Genomic DNA, 16,020 nt, shown 5'->3' on the forward strand with positions numbered 1-16,020 from the left:
ATCCGGGCTCTTCGCTGGCCATGGCAGATCACTGACATTCCTTTCTTGCAGGAAATCAGACACAGAATGAGCAGTATGGCTGGTGGCATTGTCATGCTGGAGGGTCATGTCAGGATGAGCCTGCAGGAAGGGTATCACATGAGGGAGTAGGATGTCTTCCCTATAATGAACAGCACTGAGATTGCCTGCAATGTCAACAAGCTCAGTCCGATGATGCTGTGTGTAACTCTCCTTCGTGAAGGAATGAGTGTTACACACCGCCCCAGACCATGACGGACGCGCCACCTCCAAATTGATCCCACTCCAGAGTACAGGACTCGGTGTAACGCTCATTCTTTCAAGATAAACACGAATCCGACCATCACCCCTGGTGAAACAAAACCGTGACTTTTCCGTGAAGTGCACTTTTTGCCAGTCCTGTTTGGTCCAGCGACGGTGGGTTTGTGCCCATAGGCAACGTAGTTGCCGGTGATGTCTGGTGAGGACCTGCCTTACAACAGGCCTACAAGCCCTCAGTCCAGCCTCTCTCAGCCTATTGCGGACAGTCTGAGCACTGATGGACGGATTGTGCGTTCCTGGTGTAACTCGGGCAGTTGTTGTTGCCATCCTGTACCTGGTGCTGCAGGTGTGATGTTCGGATGTACTGATCCTGTGCAGGTGTTGTCCTCGCAGTGGCAGACCACGTGTAACAATCAGCTGTCCGTCCTGTCTCCCTGTAGCGCTGTCTTAGGCGTTTCACAGTACGGACATTGCAATGTATTGCCCTGGCCACATCTGCAGTCCTCATGCCTCCTTGCAGCATGCCTAAGGCACATTCACGCAGATGATCAGGGACCCTGGGCATCTTTCTTTTGGTGTTTTTCAGAGTCAGTAGAAAGACCTCTTTAGTGCCCTAATTTTTAATAACTTTGAACTTAATTGCCTACCGTTTGTAAGCTGTTAGTGTCTTAACTACACAGGTGCATGTTCATTAATTGCGTATGGTTCATTGAACAAGCATGGGAAACAGTGGTTAAACCATTTATAATGAAGATCTGTGAAGTTATTTGAATTTTTACGAATTATCTTTGAAAGACAGGGTCCTGAAAAAAGGACGTTTCTTTTCTTGCTGAGTTTATTTCTGTTTTACATTTTTTTAAATAAATGTACAAACATTTTTTAAAACCTGTATTTCCTTTGTCATAATATGGTATTGTTGGATTGATGAGGGGGAAAAAACAATATAAGGCTGTAATGGGACAAAATGTGGAAAAAGTGACTGCAGTGATGCCTCTTGCATAGAGATGCAGTGCCTTAGACCGCTGCGCCACTCGGGAGCCCAAATTCTATGAGTTCGGTCATTAGCAATACAATTGACCAGACAACACCATTAAAAAATATATATTTTATTACAATCTTCTTTCTCCAAGCCAGTATCACAATGATCATCAGTCAATAGATACCCAGATGGTGGCTTGCACACTACTTAGACAATAATAATGCACAAGACTACAACCACATTACTGTCCATAAGAGCAAATAAATTACGTTGTCAATTATTTAATCACAATTAATCTACCTGGCGAAGCCACCATCACCACGAGCATGGGGAGCACGGGGTGTGGCACTTGGAGCAACTACAAAAAAACTAACGATAGACGACAACCCTGAACTCAGGGCAAACTATTTTTTAGGACGAACGCCACTATGAGCTAGCTTCAACCACACCTACGCAGCTCAAACCTTTGTAGTTTGGACCAACAATTTGCGTTTTTTATTCACCGCGCTTGACCTCAAACACAGGTGCACCACAGGTTATAATGGAGGCAGAGCGTGTGGACCACAATGAAAGAGAGTCAGTAGTTTAAGAGATGCTCCAATCACAGGAGGGTGGTTAATTAAGTACAGAAAGTTACAGCACACACATGTCATCAATTAAGGTAGATAATTTGTGAGAGTATGCATAGGTCAATGAAAATGTAACTATGAAGGATAAAGTACACAATCTGACACATCTATAAAGATACCTAAACATGAGCTTTTGCATTTCTTTACATTTAGCAGACTCTCTTATCCAAAGCGACTTACCGTACTAAGTACATAGATTTTCATACTGGTCCCCTATGGGAGTTGAACCCACAACCCTGGTGTTGTAAGTGCTGTGCTCTACCAAGTGATCCACACCAGACTAAGAAGATATGAAGGCGCTATAGATATGCTCTGTAGATATGCAATGGATATATTTCATTAACCTTTAATTAATAATGCATTTGGGGCCTGTTATAACACGTTCATGAAATGCTTATAGATGTATAAAGAATGCTTTATAGCTGTGTTGTCAAAGTAAATTGTTACCCTTAATTTTGATATAATGGTTGGTCAGTCCTTGCATCCATAGCTCTGTCTACGAATTTGAGCGTGGTTACGTTTCTCCAGCCCCATCCCTCAAATTATTTGCGAAACAGGCTGGGAGCACGCCTTGTTAATGTTTAACTGCTGATTGCCACATTAAGTGAGACTAATTTAATTGAACACAGCTGATTCATGTGTTTTATCTATGAGCAACATTAATAAAAAGGGTAAATATCTCATGAATTCTCATCTCTCCTCTTTTTAAATTGAAGGGTGTGCCTGGTAACCGAGGGATTCCTGGACCACAGGGTCCAACTGGGACAGAGGTATCAGCTGAATTTTAAAACAAATTATGTTTTGATCAGAGTAGTGTTTTTGATGTAAAATCAATGGAGCTACTCTTTCTGTTCTCTCTTTCAGGGGCGACGCGGGGTTGATGGCAACAAGGGAGAACAAGGACGACCTGGTGATTCGGTAGGAAGGTCAAAAAAAAGCATTAGTATGACTTTTTATCGATTCGGCATTATTTATTTTATGACACTGTAGGAGACCCACTTTCATTCATTATAACCAATGCTTGTATTCCAACCAACTGATCAAAGCTACTTCTAATAATCTACAATCACTTTTATCAGACACACATTTTATGTATAAATCTCTTGTCTTTTCAGGGTGAAAGAGGGGTTCCGGGATTACCTGGGCCATTGGGTCAAGCAGGTGAAAAGGTACACCATAACACTGGTTTCACTGAATAAGGTTATCAAATGTATACATCTCTATATAATATCAACTCCTTGCATGCACATTATCAGCCAGGTTATTCAATTAATCTGTATAAAATCAGTAATCCATCTCCCTAAATGTCTTACATCCTGGGAAGATGACATGTGTTGCATTGATTAATTACTTTGGTCAAATTATGAACAGAAAAGGAAGCTATTGGTAATCCATAGCAATAAACTCTCGGAACTATCCTAATAGAGCCGTCTTAAATGGAAATAAACAGCTGGTGAACTGAATGTCATGAACCCCACATCTAATAAAACAATACACCTTGTATTCTATGAGAGCAAGCCAAAGGAAATTCAAAAGAACATGAAACATTTGTAGGTTATAAGGAACATAGACATTGACTCTGTACATTATTTATTGTTACTGTTGTTATTATTATGTGTTATTACTTTTTTGTTTGGAAGGGCTCGTAAGTAAGCATTTCACTGTTCATCTTAATCAACTGTTTTCAGGGAAAGGTAGGCAAGGGGCGTTCTTAAATTAATCTCTCATTTCTTTCATTTCTTTTCCAGGGCTCTATGGGTATTTCAGGGGGATCAGGACTTGCCGGCAAAGATGGCCTAGTGGTAAGAATATCCCAATACTGTTAACCACACGGTTATGTACATTAGTTGCCAAGTAAACAACAATGGTTAGGTAGTAGTTAACAGGCCACTTGCTTATGCTTTCAAGATGACAAACATATTGACAAATGTATACAGTATATTGACCTCTGGCCAATATACTGCAGTATTATATTGTTGTAATATTGTACATTTTATATTGTACATTTGTAATGATGGATAAGGGTGAATTTGCATAGTACACAAGGTATTGTGTGATGTATTGTTTTATTGATGATGTAGACCGTTTTGGTGTGATGTTGTTGTTTGGTTCCCGTATGGACCCGAGGAAGAGTAGCGGCTGCCTTGACAGCAGCTAAAGGGGATCCTAATAAAAGACTAAATACTATATATCAATTTAACGATTTCAGGGAGAAAAAGGAGCCAGGGGATTCTCTGGGCCAGCCGGACATCCAGGAGTACCAGTATGTACAATATAGATACTCTGGTCTCAAATCAGGAACTGACATGGCTTTAAGTTTGAAAAAATATCTCTTTCTCCCATTCTTCAACTCAGGGTTTACCTGGAAACGATGGAAAGAACGGAGTCCCAGGACAAATCGGTCAAAAGGTTGGTTTTCAATGTGACTAAAACAAAGGAAAGTTAACTCACTGGTGGATGGGATTGACGTTTGACAAAATTGACTATAAGGTTGACTTGTCGTAGTCGGTCTGTACTGAACCACCAAAGGGTTACGCTGCTATTGTCTGGCAGTTCCCCAACAGTGGAAATATATTATTGCTGTTAGATCACATTGTGATCTATAAGGGGGTTACCACCATTGTTTCCTTGTGTTCTTACTCAGCTCAGGCTTTTCTGACACATGGTTTCCATTATCTTAATGGCAGTTCATCACCATCTAGGTGGTTGTGTCTGCGTTATAACTTCTGGATTTATATGATTTTTTTCTTCCACATGTAGAACCTTCCAAAAATGTTCACAGTTGGTTTCTTCCCTTCTACACTGTGGAAAATAGAACAAGTAGTGTCTCATTGGATGTTTTTAGAATGCCAGTTGGTTGAAAATAATGTCTTGACAAGCTGGGTTACTGTACATGTAGAGCTGATACTGTACAGACACCTTATTATGGCTTTTTTAACCTTTATTTAACTAGGCAAGTCAGTTAAGAACAAATTCTTATTTTCAATGATGGCCTAGTGGGTTAACTGCCTTGTTCAGGGGTAGAATGACAGATTTGTACCTTGTCAGCTCAGGGATTTGAACTTGCAACCTTTTCGTTACTAGTCCAACACTCTAACCACTAGGCTACGCTGCCGCCCAGCTTGACAAGCTGGGTCACATGTAGAGCTGATACTGTACAGACACCTTATTTAACACCTCATCATGGCTTGACAAGCTGGGTCACATGTAGAGCTGATACTGTACAGACACTGTACCTTATTTAACCTCATCATGGCTTGACAAGCTGGGTCACATGTAGAGCTGATACTGTACAGACACCTTATTTAACACCTCATCATGGCTTGACAAGCTGGGTCACATGTAGAGCTGATACTGTACAGACACTGTACCTTATTTAACCTCATCATGGCTTGACAAGCTGGGTCACATGTAGAGCTGACACTGTACAGACACCTTATTTAACACCTAATTTGACAGACACTCTTATCCAGAGTGACTTACAGCTAAATGCCTTGCTCAGGGGCACATCGGCAGATTTTTCACCCAGTTGGCTTGGGGATCCAAACCGGCGACCTTTCGGTTACTGGCCCAACACTGTTAACTGCTGGGCTACCTGCCGCCTCTGCTGTTAACGTTAATCTAACAAAGATAGATTCAACAGTATCCAATTAGCAAATTCATGGTGGGTGCTGCTATCCCTTTGAACTGTACCTGTAGCCGGTTCACTGAATCATCAAGCATGATGTCTGTGTTAATGATATTCTGATGCATTATTTTCGTCAATAGGGAGAGGTTGGAGCAGCTGGCATCCCTGGTCTAGACGGAAGGGAGGGCCATCCTGTAAGTCATGGACATTTCTATTCTTTCCATAACCATGGATTATAATCTACATTCTATGCACTCTAGACGGTCTACTTTCTTGTATGCTTAGGTTTCTATGAAATATGAACAATGCCAGAATGCCCTCCGCCCCCTCAAATAAAATGAGTTCCTTGACTTTAGCAGGGGATATCCAAAACAGACTCGGTCATCTGGAGCTACTTGAATCACAGCCGACATCATGGATCATGACAGTATTTCTGACAGCTAGTAAATTTGGAGTGGTTTCCCTCTAGTTCATCCCAGGATATAAACCCTATTATGGCAATACTTTGGTGACTTCATGTAGTCATTTTGTAGTCATTTGGGGACAGAATAATACATCTGAAAAAGAATTTTACACAAGTGCATCCCCATTAGTCTTGGGAGTTCTGCAGATTTGGCCGCACAAGCCGAGTGGTGGAACTACAATGTTCTAGATGAGTCAGTTGCTCCACAGGGCTGTAAGCCATTTGGTTTGCCAGAACATCCAATGATCCAATGTCTTTATGGACTAAATAACACAATAGTTGTATCTGCCTGTAACCCCCTCAAAGCTAGTGTCTAAAAATGATTGTATTGTGAGACTTTTTTCTATATTTTTTCTATTTAGGTACTTATTTTACATGACGTGTTGATAATGGCATGGGGGAAAGGATTGGGTTATCAGCCTTACTCTTGAGACAAGTGTCATGTGATTTTGAATAACCAATGAGAGTCAAGAGTGTTGTATCCGAAAGACATCACCTTGAGTCATTGTTTTTTTTAGGTTAGATGGAAGAGCACACACTATTGGCCCTCCAAAACCACTTTCAGGCCCTATCCAAAGCCAACAGATAGATGCCAACAGATTAGAGAAGGCTGTTTGGAGGAGCTATAGGAGGACAGGCTTATTGTCATGGCTGGAATGGCATATATGGAATGGAGTAAAACATGTGGTTTCCATATGTTTGATGTGTTTGATACCATTCCATTTATTCCATTCCAGCCATTACAATGAGCCTGTCCTCCTATAGCTCCTCCTACCAGCCTCCTCTGCAGCAGATAGATACAGTACTGCATGTTAACATTTAACAGGATTTAAGCATTGCACATAACAAAAAACATAGCTCATGCGGTGTTCTTGACAAAAATTGGTTAGAGGTCCTTATTTAGGTATTTAGTGTTTGGAATTGAAAGGGTTCTTTGTCGTCACATTTCTAATTAGTAGAACACAATGTAAAGAGAAGGAAACAAAGGCTGTTCTTGGACACTTCCATAGCTAGGCAACTCTTTGATGTGCAACATTTTTTATGAATTCCATTGGAAGAAAATGATATGAAACATTTGTGCCTCCAATGAGCCATAATAAGTCTCACAGTCACAACTTGTTCATGGATTAACTCCATTCATCTCCCCCATACTCACGTCAATGATCCAAGAATACATGTAACAAACTATAGTTGACCATGATGTACTACTCTGCCTATTCCAAGAACATCTCTGCTGTTTAACACATAAATACGCTTTGGCTTATCTATATGACACATACATAGATTTTCATGGTGTCTTAACTGAAGTGGCTAATTGTCAATGGCCTCGTCTGGGGAACAGCTTTTAATATATTTGCAGCATCGGAGGATTTTTGATGAGTTATTTTCCATGTTTCCATGCTCCTTTACAATCCCCTCAAGATGAAGTCTCTGCCGTTTTCCAAACATCTGTACCCGTTTATCATGAAAAACTGACTAAAGAGGCATTTCAAGGTAGTTTTGTTGGATGTGCTCAACAATTATAAACTGTTTATTTACTCAACTAAACATTCACAAACTAACAGATTTACTATTTACGACCATTTATGTCCCCAGGAGGGTTTTAAACGCCAGGCACTTTTCACATTTGTCCATTAACAACAAATATTGTCTCTCATCTACCAAACATATATCAGATTATGCGGTGAGGTGTAATGGAATATGCAGAATTTGGTTTAGGATGTGACAATCCCTGCTTGGGATTTGACATTGTTGGTTATTCTACATTTGCCGCCAACCATTTGCCGCCAACCACTACTTGGGTGACCTGCTATGTCACCCATATCCATATCCTTAACCTTCGACGTCAGTCTTTGTTTGAAGTGTGACAGAGATGTGTCTGTCGAAAGTCTTTGAAGAGGAGGAAATGTTTTCAATAGATAATATGCGTACAGTCATGAATGTAGATCATAATTGTAAAAGGATATGCAGTCATCTCTGGGACTACTTAAATATGATGTATCAACTGACCTTTGGCCTGTACGCAATAGTCTCCTTTTGGTCTCATCGTTCACAGGGTTACACCACAGTGTATTTTCAGAGATATTTGGTATCACTAAATGCAGTAGTCCTTATTTAGTACTTCCATAAACATGGCATATGTGTTCACTACATACATGCTTCTTCTTTTAAACACTGAGTGGTCAGACAAAATGGGCAAGCTTTCATGGAAATGGAATGCACCCGTTCCACTTCATGGAACATATCCTTAAGCATTTGAAACACCTATTGCTGTTTTCATTGAGTAATATTTTTGGGACTGTGTTGCTATTCATTTAAACCAAGATATACACTGTGGCTTTAAGAGCTTTGAGGTCTGAGGCTTTGTCGGAATGAGACTCTGGAGGTGTCCCAGATACATTTTCCATGTTGAAATGACTGATTAGTGGGAAAACTGTTGTGTGCAGAGAACAATTATAGGTCCACATAAAGTTGTGTATATTCTTCTATACAAACTTTAGGAAGTATATTTTTAATTTAATTTAACCTTTATTTAACCAGGAAGGGCTCATTGAGATTCAAATCTATTTTTCAAGAGCGCCCTGGCCAAGATCGGCAGCACAAGTCATTACAAAGAAAATTACAGACAGACAACATGAAAAACTACAAGTAATCTAATAGAAACCATTGAATTCACAAGAGTATAAAACAGCAAATTAAAAACATTGACAGGTCAGGGAATTAGCCTCAAAATCTTTCATCGGTGATTTAAAAACACCAATCGGGACGAATTTTTCCAGTTTAAAAGTATTTTGTAAGGTGTTCCAAGACGATGGCGCAGAGTACATAAAAGCCCTTTTACCAAATTCAGTTCGGACATTTGGAACAGTTAGCAGGATAAAGTCCAGCGAACGAAGAGAGTACCCACCACAATAAAAATGCACAAATAAAAAGGTAGTAAACCTAAAATGGCTTTGTACATAAAAGTATACCAGTGACTGAGCCTACGAGTGACTAGAGAAGGCCAGCCAACCCTGGTATACAAAGTGCAGTGGTGCGTAAGGGTTTTACAGTTTAAAATGAATCTCAAAGTGCCATGGTAAAGAGTGTCAATTGATCTCAAACACTGAGCGAAAGCATTCATAAATAAAATATCCCCATAGTCTAGTAAAGGCATAAATGTAGCTGATACTAGCCTCCTTCTGGCTTCAAAAGAAAAACAGGCCTTATTCCTAAAATAAAATCCCAATTTCAGCCTCATTTTTTTTGTAAATTGTTGAATATGCAATTTAAAAGACAGGCATCATCAATTAAAATTCAAAGATATTTATATGAGGTTACAACCTCAATCTCCTTGCCCTGACAGGTAGTAATAGGTGAAAGGTTCAGAGGTCTATTTCTTGCATTAGAAAACACCATTAGTTTAGTTGGACAACAAACCTATTTGTACTATTAGGTCTATCCTTGTTAGGGGTCAACTAGTTATTCATATAAAATCAATGAACATGTTATGAAGAGATCGCCAAGGGTTAACACACACATTGTATGTTATATAGATTGGTACAACAATCTCTCTGATGAATTATAAATGCAATGAGGTTTCAAGCCGCATTCGACCTGTCCATTCATAGTGATACCCAATGCTATCTAGTACTACTGTTCTCTTCATTAGGGCGGTATTTGTGTTTGTTTTTACAACATCCTGTGAAAGCTATTAAACCCACTGTCTGATACAGCCAGCGAAGCTCAGGGGAAAGACATTTGATATGTGAATAATCCAGACCTCTCAGAAGAAAGATCGTGATCGTGTTCTGTCATATAGAGTAAGCTACATACTCTTTTGTTTCCAGGGTATGCCTGGCGAGCCTGGGAATGAGGGCCAGAGTGGAACTAAGGTGAGCTCCTGTTATTCTCATAAACGTCTGCCCTTATATCAGGACGTACCCATACTGTCTATTACATTTTCATTAAATATTGATTCAAAGTCACAATCTCCTTCCCAGCTATTTTTTGTAGCAAACTTTTGTGCAAGAAAGGCTATAATGTTATTGTACTTTATTTGGCATTCCCTTATTTTATGTCTAAAACAATTTAGGAACACTATACTGTTTTCAACTATGGTTTACGTGCACTGTTATAAAGTATAGACTAAAATAAATAGGAATATAATAAAGTAAGCCTAGTCGTTAAAGTGTTGGGCCAGTAACCGAAAAAATTGCTGGTTTGAATCCCCAAGTCGACTAGGTGAAAAATCTGCCGATGTGCCCTTGAGCAAGGCACTGAACCCTAATTGCTCTTGTAAGTCACTCTGGATAAGATTTTAACGTCTGCTAAATGACAAAAATATAAGTGCAGGTGATGGATTTTGGAAAATCCACAAATGATTTTGGGATTACAAAAATTGAAGACTTCAGTCTTGCCCACAAATAAGTACAATTTCAAAAGTCCTCTGAGGACCCAGTACCCTATCCCCATAACATTAGACTTTTATAAACTATGGTTCAAGTTTTGAGATTGAAATACATAAATAATCTTTAATAAAGATGTCATAAGTGACAGAGAGAAAGAGCACACATGCAAACAATCAGGGAAGTTGTTAAACTTGTATTTCTTAGCTAAAAATATTTCCAAATTGAACAACCACTGTATAGAAAAGCGACTACCAGTGTTATTAATTATATGATTCTATAATTACAGGGTGAAGATGGTTTACCAGGACCGAAGGGAGCCAAAGGTTCCATTGGACTATCTGTAAGTTGGCTGCCACCAATAGATCCAGTTTCAATTTGTCCAAATGTATTCAGGGTCACACTTACAGTAGTATATTTTACATATGCATGGAGCAAAGTTCTAAGTAATTTTCACACATACTCAATGATCCATAATAAATACAAATACAGATGTGCAGAGATACCGGGAACATCGAAACTGATGTTGTTTTCTTGTTTTTCTTATTTAGGGGGACAATGGATTGCCTGGTGAACCTGGATCATCAGGACAACCTGGACCTAAGGTACTAGTGGTTTCTGTTCTCTTCCAGAAATGTAACATCTTGTCAATGGGATTATGTCAATCATGGATTATGTCAATTTTCTTTTGCCCAATGTCCATGTGAATACTATTTGCAGAAGTAGTAAAATGCACTTTTCATGGGGGGCTGAGAACATCTCAATAACTTGTGTAAATATAGTCAATAGTATTAGTAAAGATTGCTCGAACACATACCTTAATACATCATATTAGCATTGAAATGATGTGAACCAATACAGGTACAAATGTAGGATCTTAATTTGATCACTGTTTTGTTGCTGAGAATGTTCCTGCACAGCAGGAAATGCTAACTTTGAGTGTATTTGAGTTTTAAAAAGGCTTCTAAAGTTTGTCATTTCCACCTATACATTTCAGACTTGATCTAACAAAAAATCCATCACCTCATACAAAAATGTCCATGAATTATGATTGGTTTAATAAGTATTTTCCTGCTGCAGCAAACTGGCACAAATTAAGACCCTACATCTGTAATGTGTTGGATGAATTTCAGTGTTCTGGCCATTTACTGGTACTGGTACTGTTGAAGATCTCAATTACTCCTGTCTCCTGCAAGACCACCACTAGAGGCAGTGCTGCAACACCATCACTAGAGGCAGTGCTGCAACACCACCACTAGAGGCAGTGCTGCAACACCACCACTAGAGGCAGTGCTGCAACACCACCACTAGAGGCAGTGCTGCGACACCACCACTAGAGGCAGCGCTGCGACACCACCACTAGAGGCAGCGCTGCGACACCACCACTAGAGGCAGTGCTGCGACACCACCACTAGAGGCAGTGCTGCGACACCACCACTCTAGAGGCAGTGCTGCGACACCACCACTAGAGGCAGTGCTGCGACACCACCACTAGAGGCAGTGCTGCGATACCACCACTAGAGGCAGTGCTGCAACACCACCACTAGAGGCAGTGCTGCAACACCACCACTAGAGGCAGCGCTGCGACACCACCACTAGAGGCAGCGCTGCGACACCACCACTAGAGGCAGTGCTGCGACACCACCACTAGAGGCAGTGCTGCGACACCACCACTCTAGAGGCAGTGCTGCGACACCACCACTAGAGGCAGTGCTGCGACACCACCACTCTAGAGGCAGTGCTGCGACACCACCACTAGAGGCAGTGCTGCGACACCACCACTAGAGGCAGTGCTGCAACACCACCACTAGAGGCAGTGATGACCACACAGAGCAACTTTAAAACCGTTAATGACATTGAGCAGTGTTATGAAATTCAAAATATTACATTACCTCATCTGTCCTTGAAAGGGTTTATAGTTGCGCTGTGCATATCAGCCCTTGTCTATTGGTGTGTGAAATCCGTTCCTCTAGTCATGTTAGAGTGCCACTGTATAGGCCTACCGAGACATGCAACAAAACTTTGCATTATTGTAGATGCATATAGTGCTTGGGTTAACATTTTCTGCAGTGATATAATTTCTAGCGAGTATGTTGTTTAGAGCAGTGCCATGGTTATACTGGAGACGCCAAATGAAATGGTGATATAAGTTGACTACTATTGCCTTCGACAGTGGAATTTTGGGATGGAAATCAAAAGCGGTCTGGTACTCTGGTTCTCTGGTCTCGACTCTCTGTCTCCCAATCACTTTTCATTAACTCATATCTGTTTAACAAGAGCCAATGTGTATTGGTTAATGGCACAGGAGTGAAATAGTAGTTTATAGACATGACCAGGGTTTTCATATTATTGTCCTAGTTTCAAACAGCATTTATTAGGGAGAGGATACTTGTTTAGAAAAAGAAAAAACACAAACTAGGGCTAGGTTTAAATCCGATCAGCACTAGATAGTGTAATAGCACGCTTGACATTTAAATGGCATTTCTGATTGAGCCGACATACGCAGCACTTACCTTGAATGTGATCTCTGCCAATGTGGAAACAATGCCTTTCAACAATGCCTTTTTTTCACAGCAGTATTTCATGATTTCAAAGCAGAATTGTATTTCTGAATTGTATTTTATGAAGTACCTCCTTCAACTAATATTTTTTTCTCAAATAAAGGGCAGCAAAGGTGAAAGTGGACTTCCAGGTCAACCAGGGGTTCCAGGACAGGAGGTCAACATTTAAAGTTTTATATCGGTTGATATTGTCTATTATGAATGTAAAGGTGATTACGTCATTTAGATCTGTTTTAAGAAGGCTGTGTGAGTCATTGACGAACCCTTACGACGTAAGCTACAGAACGTCTAAAAGAGAAAGTGTCCTTACTGTGGGTTCTTACTATGTGCAGATATGTGGTTGTCTCACCCAGCTATGTTAAGACTGTAAGTCGCTGTAATAAGTGTCTGCTAAATGACTCAAATGGACATGTACAGTATAATGCTGATTGAATGAATGTTATTCCAGGGCAAGTCAGGTGACCATGGTGGAGCAGGTCAGCCAGGACACCCAGGAATGCCAGGCCTGACAGGACCTAAGGTAGTTATTAGGGAGAGGACAGTCTCCTACAAAATCACTCTTAACTGCTGTGAAATTAGTATGTCTATACTGTTCAATAGGGATTAACCTATTTAGCCATTATTGGAATTATTGGAATTAGCAATTATACTCATTTTCACTAAATGTTCTACTCAAATAGGTTATTTTGAAATTGATATAATTATTTATTTTTCTGAGACTTAGTGTACGATTGAGCTGGGATTAAGCATTAAGAATGTTTTCTGCAAATGTTTTCAGTGTTGCCATCCCGATCAAATTGTTTATTTAATGAGCGAGGAAAAACACTGACGTTGCATTTTGATGAAGAATTAGGAGCCAGAAAGCTACTTTATAGTGAGCTGTGTTTCCAGATTTACCTCCATTAACTTCAATAAAGAATAATAATTTATACCACCTCTTCCAATAAGCGTTTCATATGATGAAATAAATACATTTCCCCAAGGACTGCAATTTACAGGTGAGGGTTAATTAAATGCAATAAAATACATCATTGATCAATAACAGTATTTTTTACAGGAACTGTTTAACAGTCATTATTTGATGCTCCACCCTAGAGACAATTATATCTAGCTTACCGTATCATAAACAGCACTTTTTAGTTTGCCTTTCGTTTAATTTCTACCACTTCAGGACAACTTGCAATCTTACAACAAAATATATTTTCAAAAAACAGGGAAACACTACAAGAGGCTTGTAAAATGTTTAACACACTGTCCTCTGGCATATCCATAGCATGTTCCATGGACTGGATGCAGCTGATGTTTGAACATGTGTAGCTGTAACTCTGTATTCTCCATTGTAACAGTATTAGAACAATATCATAACACGGGATTGTTGTGTCATTTCTATCTCACTAGGGACAAAGGGGAGATCCAGGTGAACGAGGAGGGGAGGTATTTGCGACATTTAATAACTCCTGATAATTCAAATCCATTAGCTACCCTTGATTCTTTGTATGGAGCGTCTGTCCTCTCAGAGGATTTCAGATGGAATTCCATACATGTAAAGCATAGAGTTGAGTTATATTTTTCCATGCTGTTCAGTCCAAGAGAGTAAATAATGGTAAACAGCAACAAAATGAAATGTAATATACTGTAACTGATGAACATATTGAAACCTTCATTTTACGTATGGCCGGAGGTTGCTTTGGGAAACATACAGTACCAGTCAAAAGTTTGGACAAACCTACCCATTAAAGAGTGTTTCTTTATTTTTTACTATTTTCAACATTGTATGCCAAGAGTGTGTAAAGCTGTCATCGAGGCAAAGGGTGGCTACTTTGAAGAGTCTCAAATTCAAAATATATTTTGATTTGTTTAACACTTGTTTGGTTACTACATGATTCCACATGTGTTATTTTAGAGTTTTGATGTCTTCAGTATTATTCTACAATGTAGAAAATAGTAAAAAATAAAGAAAAACCCTTGAATGAGTAGGTGTGTCCAAACCTTTGACTGGTACTGTATATACAGGTTGCTACATTTTCCATGTACAAAAGACTGCTTCAAGTATAATCGGATGCTTGGCTCACTACCTCCTTCCAAATGTGGTTGCTTTCATTTAGCCAGAGTGGAATCATGTTGAACAACCGCTTAATTTAAAAGTCATGGAAAACGGGGACAGCTATGATCTTTGGGGGGGAAACTAGGAAGCGTATCGAGTCAAATGACAATGTCACCACAGGACTACGGTTAAGAAGTCACTTGTACTGAGTCTCTGGATGGAAATATCATTAAACTGACTGTCATGGACGTAGCAACAACCTTCTTGTAAAATCTCAGTCAATTTTAACTCTGCTCTGAAGGACACTAATTTGATTACGGATGACCTTACATTTAATCACAAACAGAATGACTAGAAACAAAAAACCCTAATTGCTAGTTTAATTTTCTCTACAGGGATTGAGAGGTGAAAAAGGAGATATAGGAATTCCAGGGAATCATGTAAGTTCCCCTTCCTATGATTACATCTATTCTTTTTACATCAATGAATTAATTCTGTAATGGCTATACAAGAGCATTTTGTCCAATTGGACAGTTGATTGTCCAGTAGCCTCGGAAGCCCAGTTACACAATATTTACTGCTTGCAAGTGCTGCAGTAGACTTGTTCTATTGGGAAACTTTTCTCACCACATTATAGTGGTTCTTCAATAGCCTAAATAATTTGTAAATGGGAATATTTTCCTCTTGTCACAATGTATTTATTTCATATCATAGACCAGCACTGATCTAATACATTCATGTACAGAAATTGGATTGTGAATTTGGAAGTGTCAGAACAACTCTCAAATTGACTTCTGACGATCACTTTTCCATTGGCAATATCAATTTAAACAGCATGTTTTCCCTTTATCCACATCTAGAGGATATGGAAGTTAGTTGTATTTCCATCTCATTCAATTCCAATTACATTATAATTAATGAACATGACTAATAATCAGCCATTATGACTTTGATTGACAGGGCTCTAATGGCTCATCAGGACAAAAAGGAGAGGTAAGTTTGTCATTGACTACTGTAAGTAGCTGTAGCCCTAATAGCCAAGCATACAT

At 39.5% G+C, this 16,020-nt stretch overlaps 1 protein-coding gene across 4 annotated transcripts in view; it reads left to right on the forward strand.

Annotated features, from left to right (window-relative positions):
• col21a1 (collagen, type XXI, alpha 1) overlaps window positions 1-16,020 on the forward strand; it is a 46,983-nt gene that overhangs the window by 25,960 nt on the left and 5,003 nt on the right. For all 4 annotated transcript variants that reach the window (XR_004205463.1, XM_020460806.2, XM_020460804.2 and 1 more), the window contains 15 exons: window positions 2,604-2,657; window positions 2,752-2,805; window positions 3,003-3,056; window positions 3,636-3,689; window positions 4,097-4,150; window positions 4,243-4,296; window positions 5,656-5,709; window positions 9,809-9,853; window positions 10,656-10,709; window positions 10,918-10,971; window positions 13,031-13,084; window positions 13,376-13,447; window positions 14,326-14,361; window positions 15,367-15,411; window positions 15,932-15,964. Coding sequence is in view for 3 of the 4 variants with exons in the window: in XM_020460806.2 (XP_020316395.1) it covers window positions 2,604-2,657; window positions 2,752-2,805; window positions 3,003-3,056; window positions 3,636-3,689; window positions 4,097-4,150; window positions 4,243-4,296; window positions 5,656-5,709; window positions 9,809-9,853; window positions 10,656-10,709; window positions 10,918-10,971; window positions 13,031-13,084; window positions 13,376-13,447; window positions 14,326-14,361; window positions 15,367-15,411; window positions 15,932-15,964 (771 nt within the window). In the remaining variant the exon portion in view is untranslated. The remainder of the gene's footprint in view (window positions 1-2,603; window positions 2,658-2,751; window positions 2,806-3,002; window positions 3,057-3,635; window positions 3,690-4,096; window positions 4,151-4,242; window positions 4,297-5,655; window positions 5,710-9,808; window positions 9,854-10,655; window positions 10,710-10,917; window positions 10,972-13,030; window positions 13,085-13,375; window positions 13,448-14,325; window positions 14,362-15,366; window positions 15,412-15,931; window positions 15,965-16,020) is intronic.

The sequence above is a fragment of the Oncorhynchus kisutch genome, linkage group LG25 (genome assembly GCF_002021735.2).
Source record: "Oncorhynchus kisutch isolate 150728-3 linkage group LG25, Okis_V2, whole genome shotgun sequence".
Classification (NCBI taxonomy): Eukaryota; Metazoa; Chordata; class Actinopteri; order Salmoniformes; family Salmonidae; genus Oncorhynchus; species Oncorhynchus kisutch.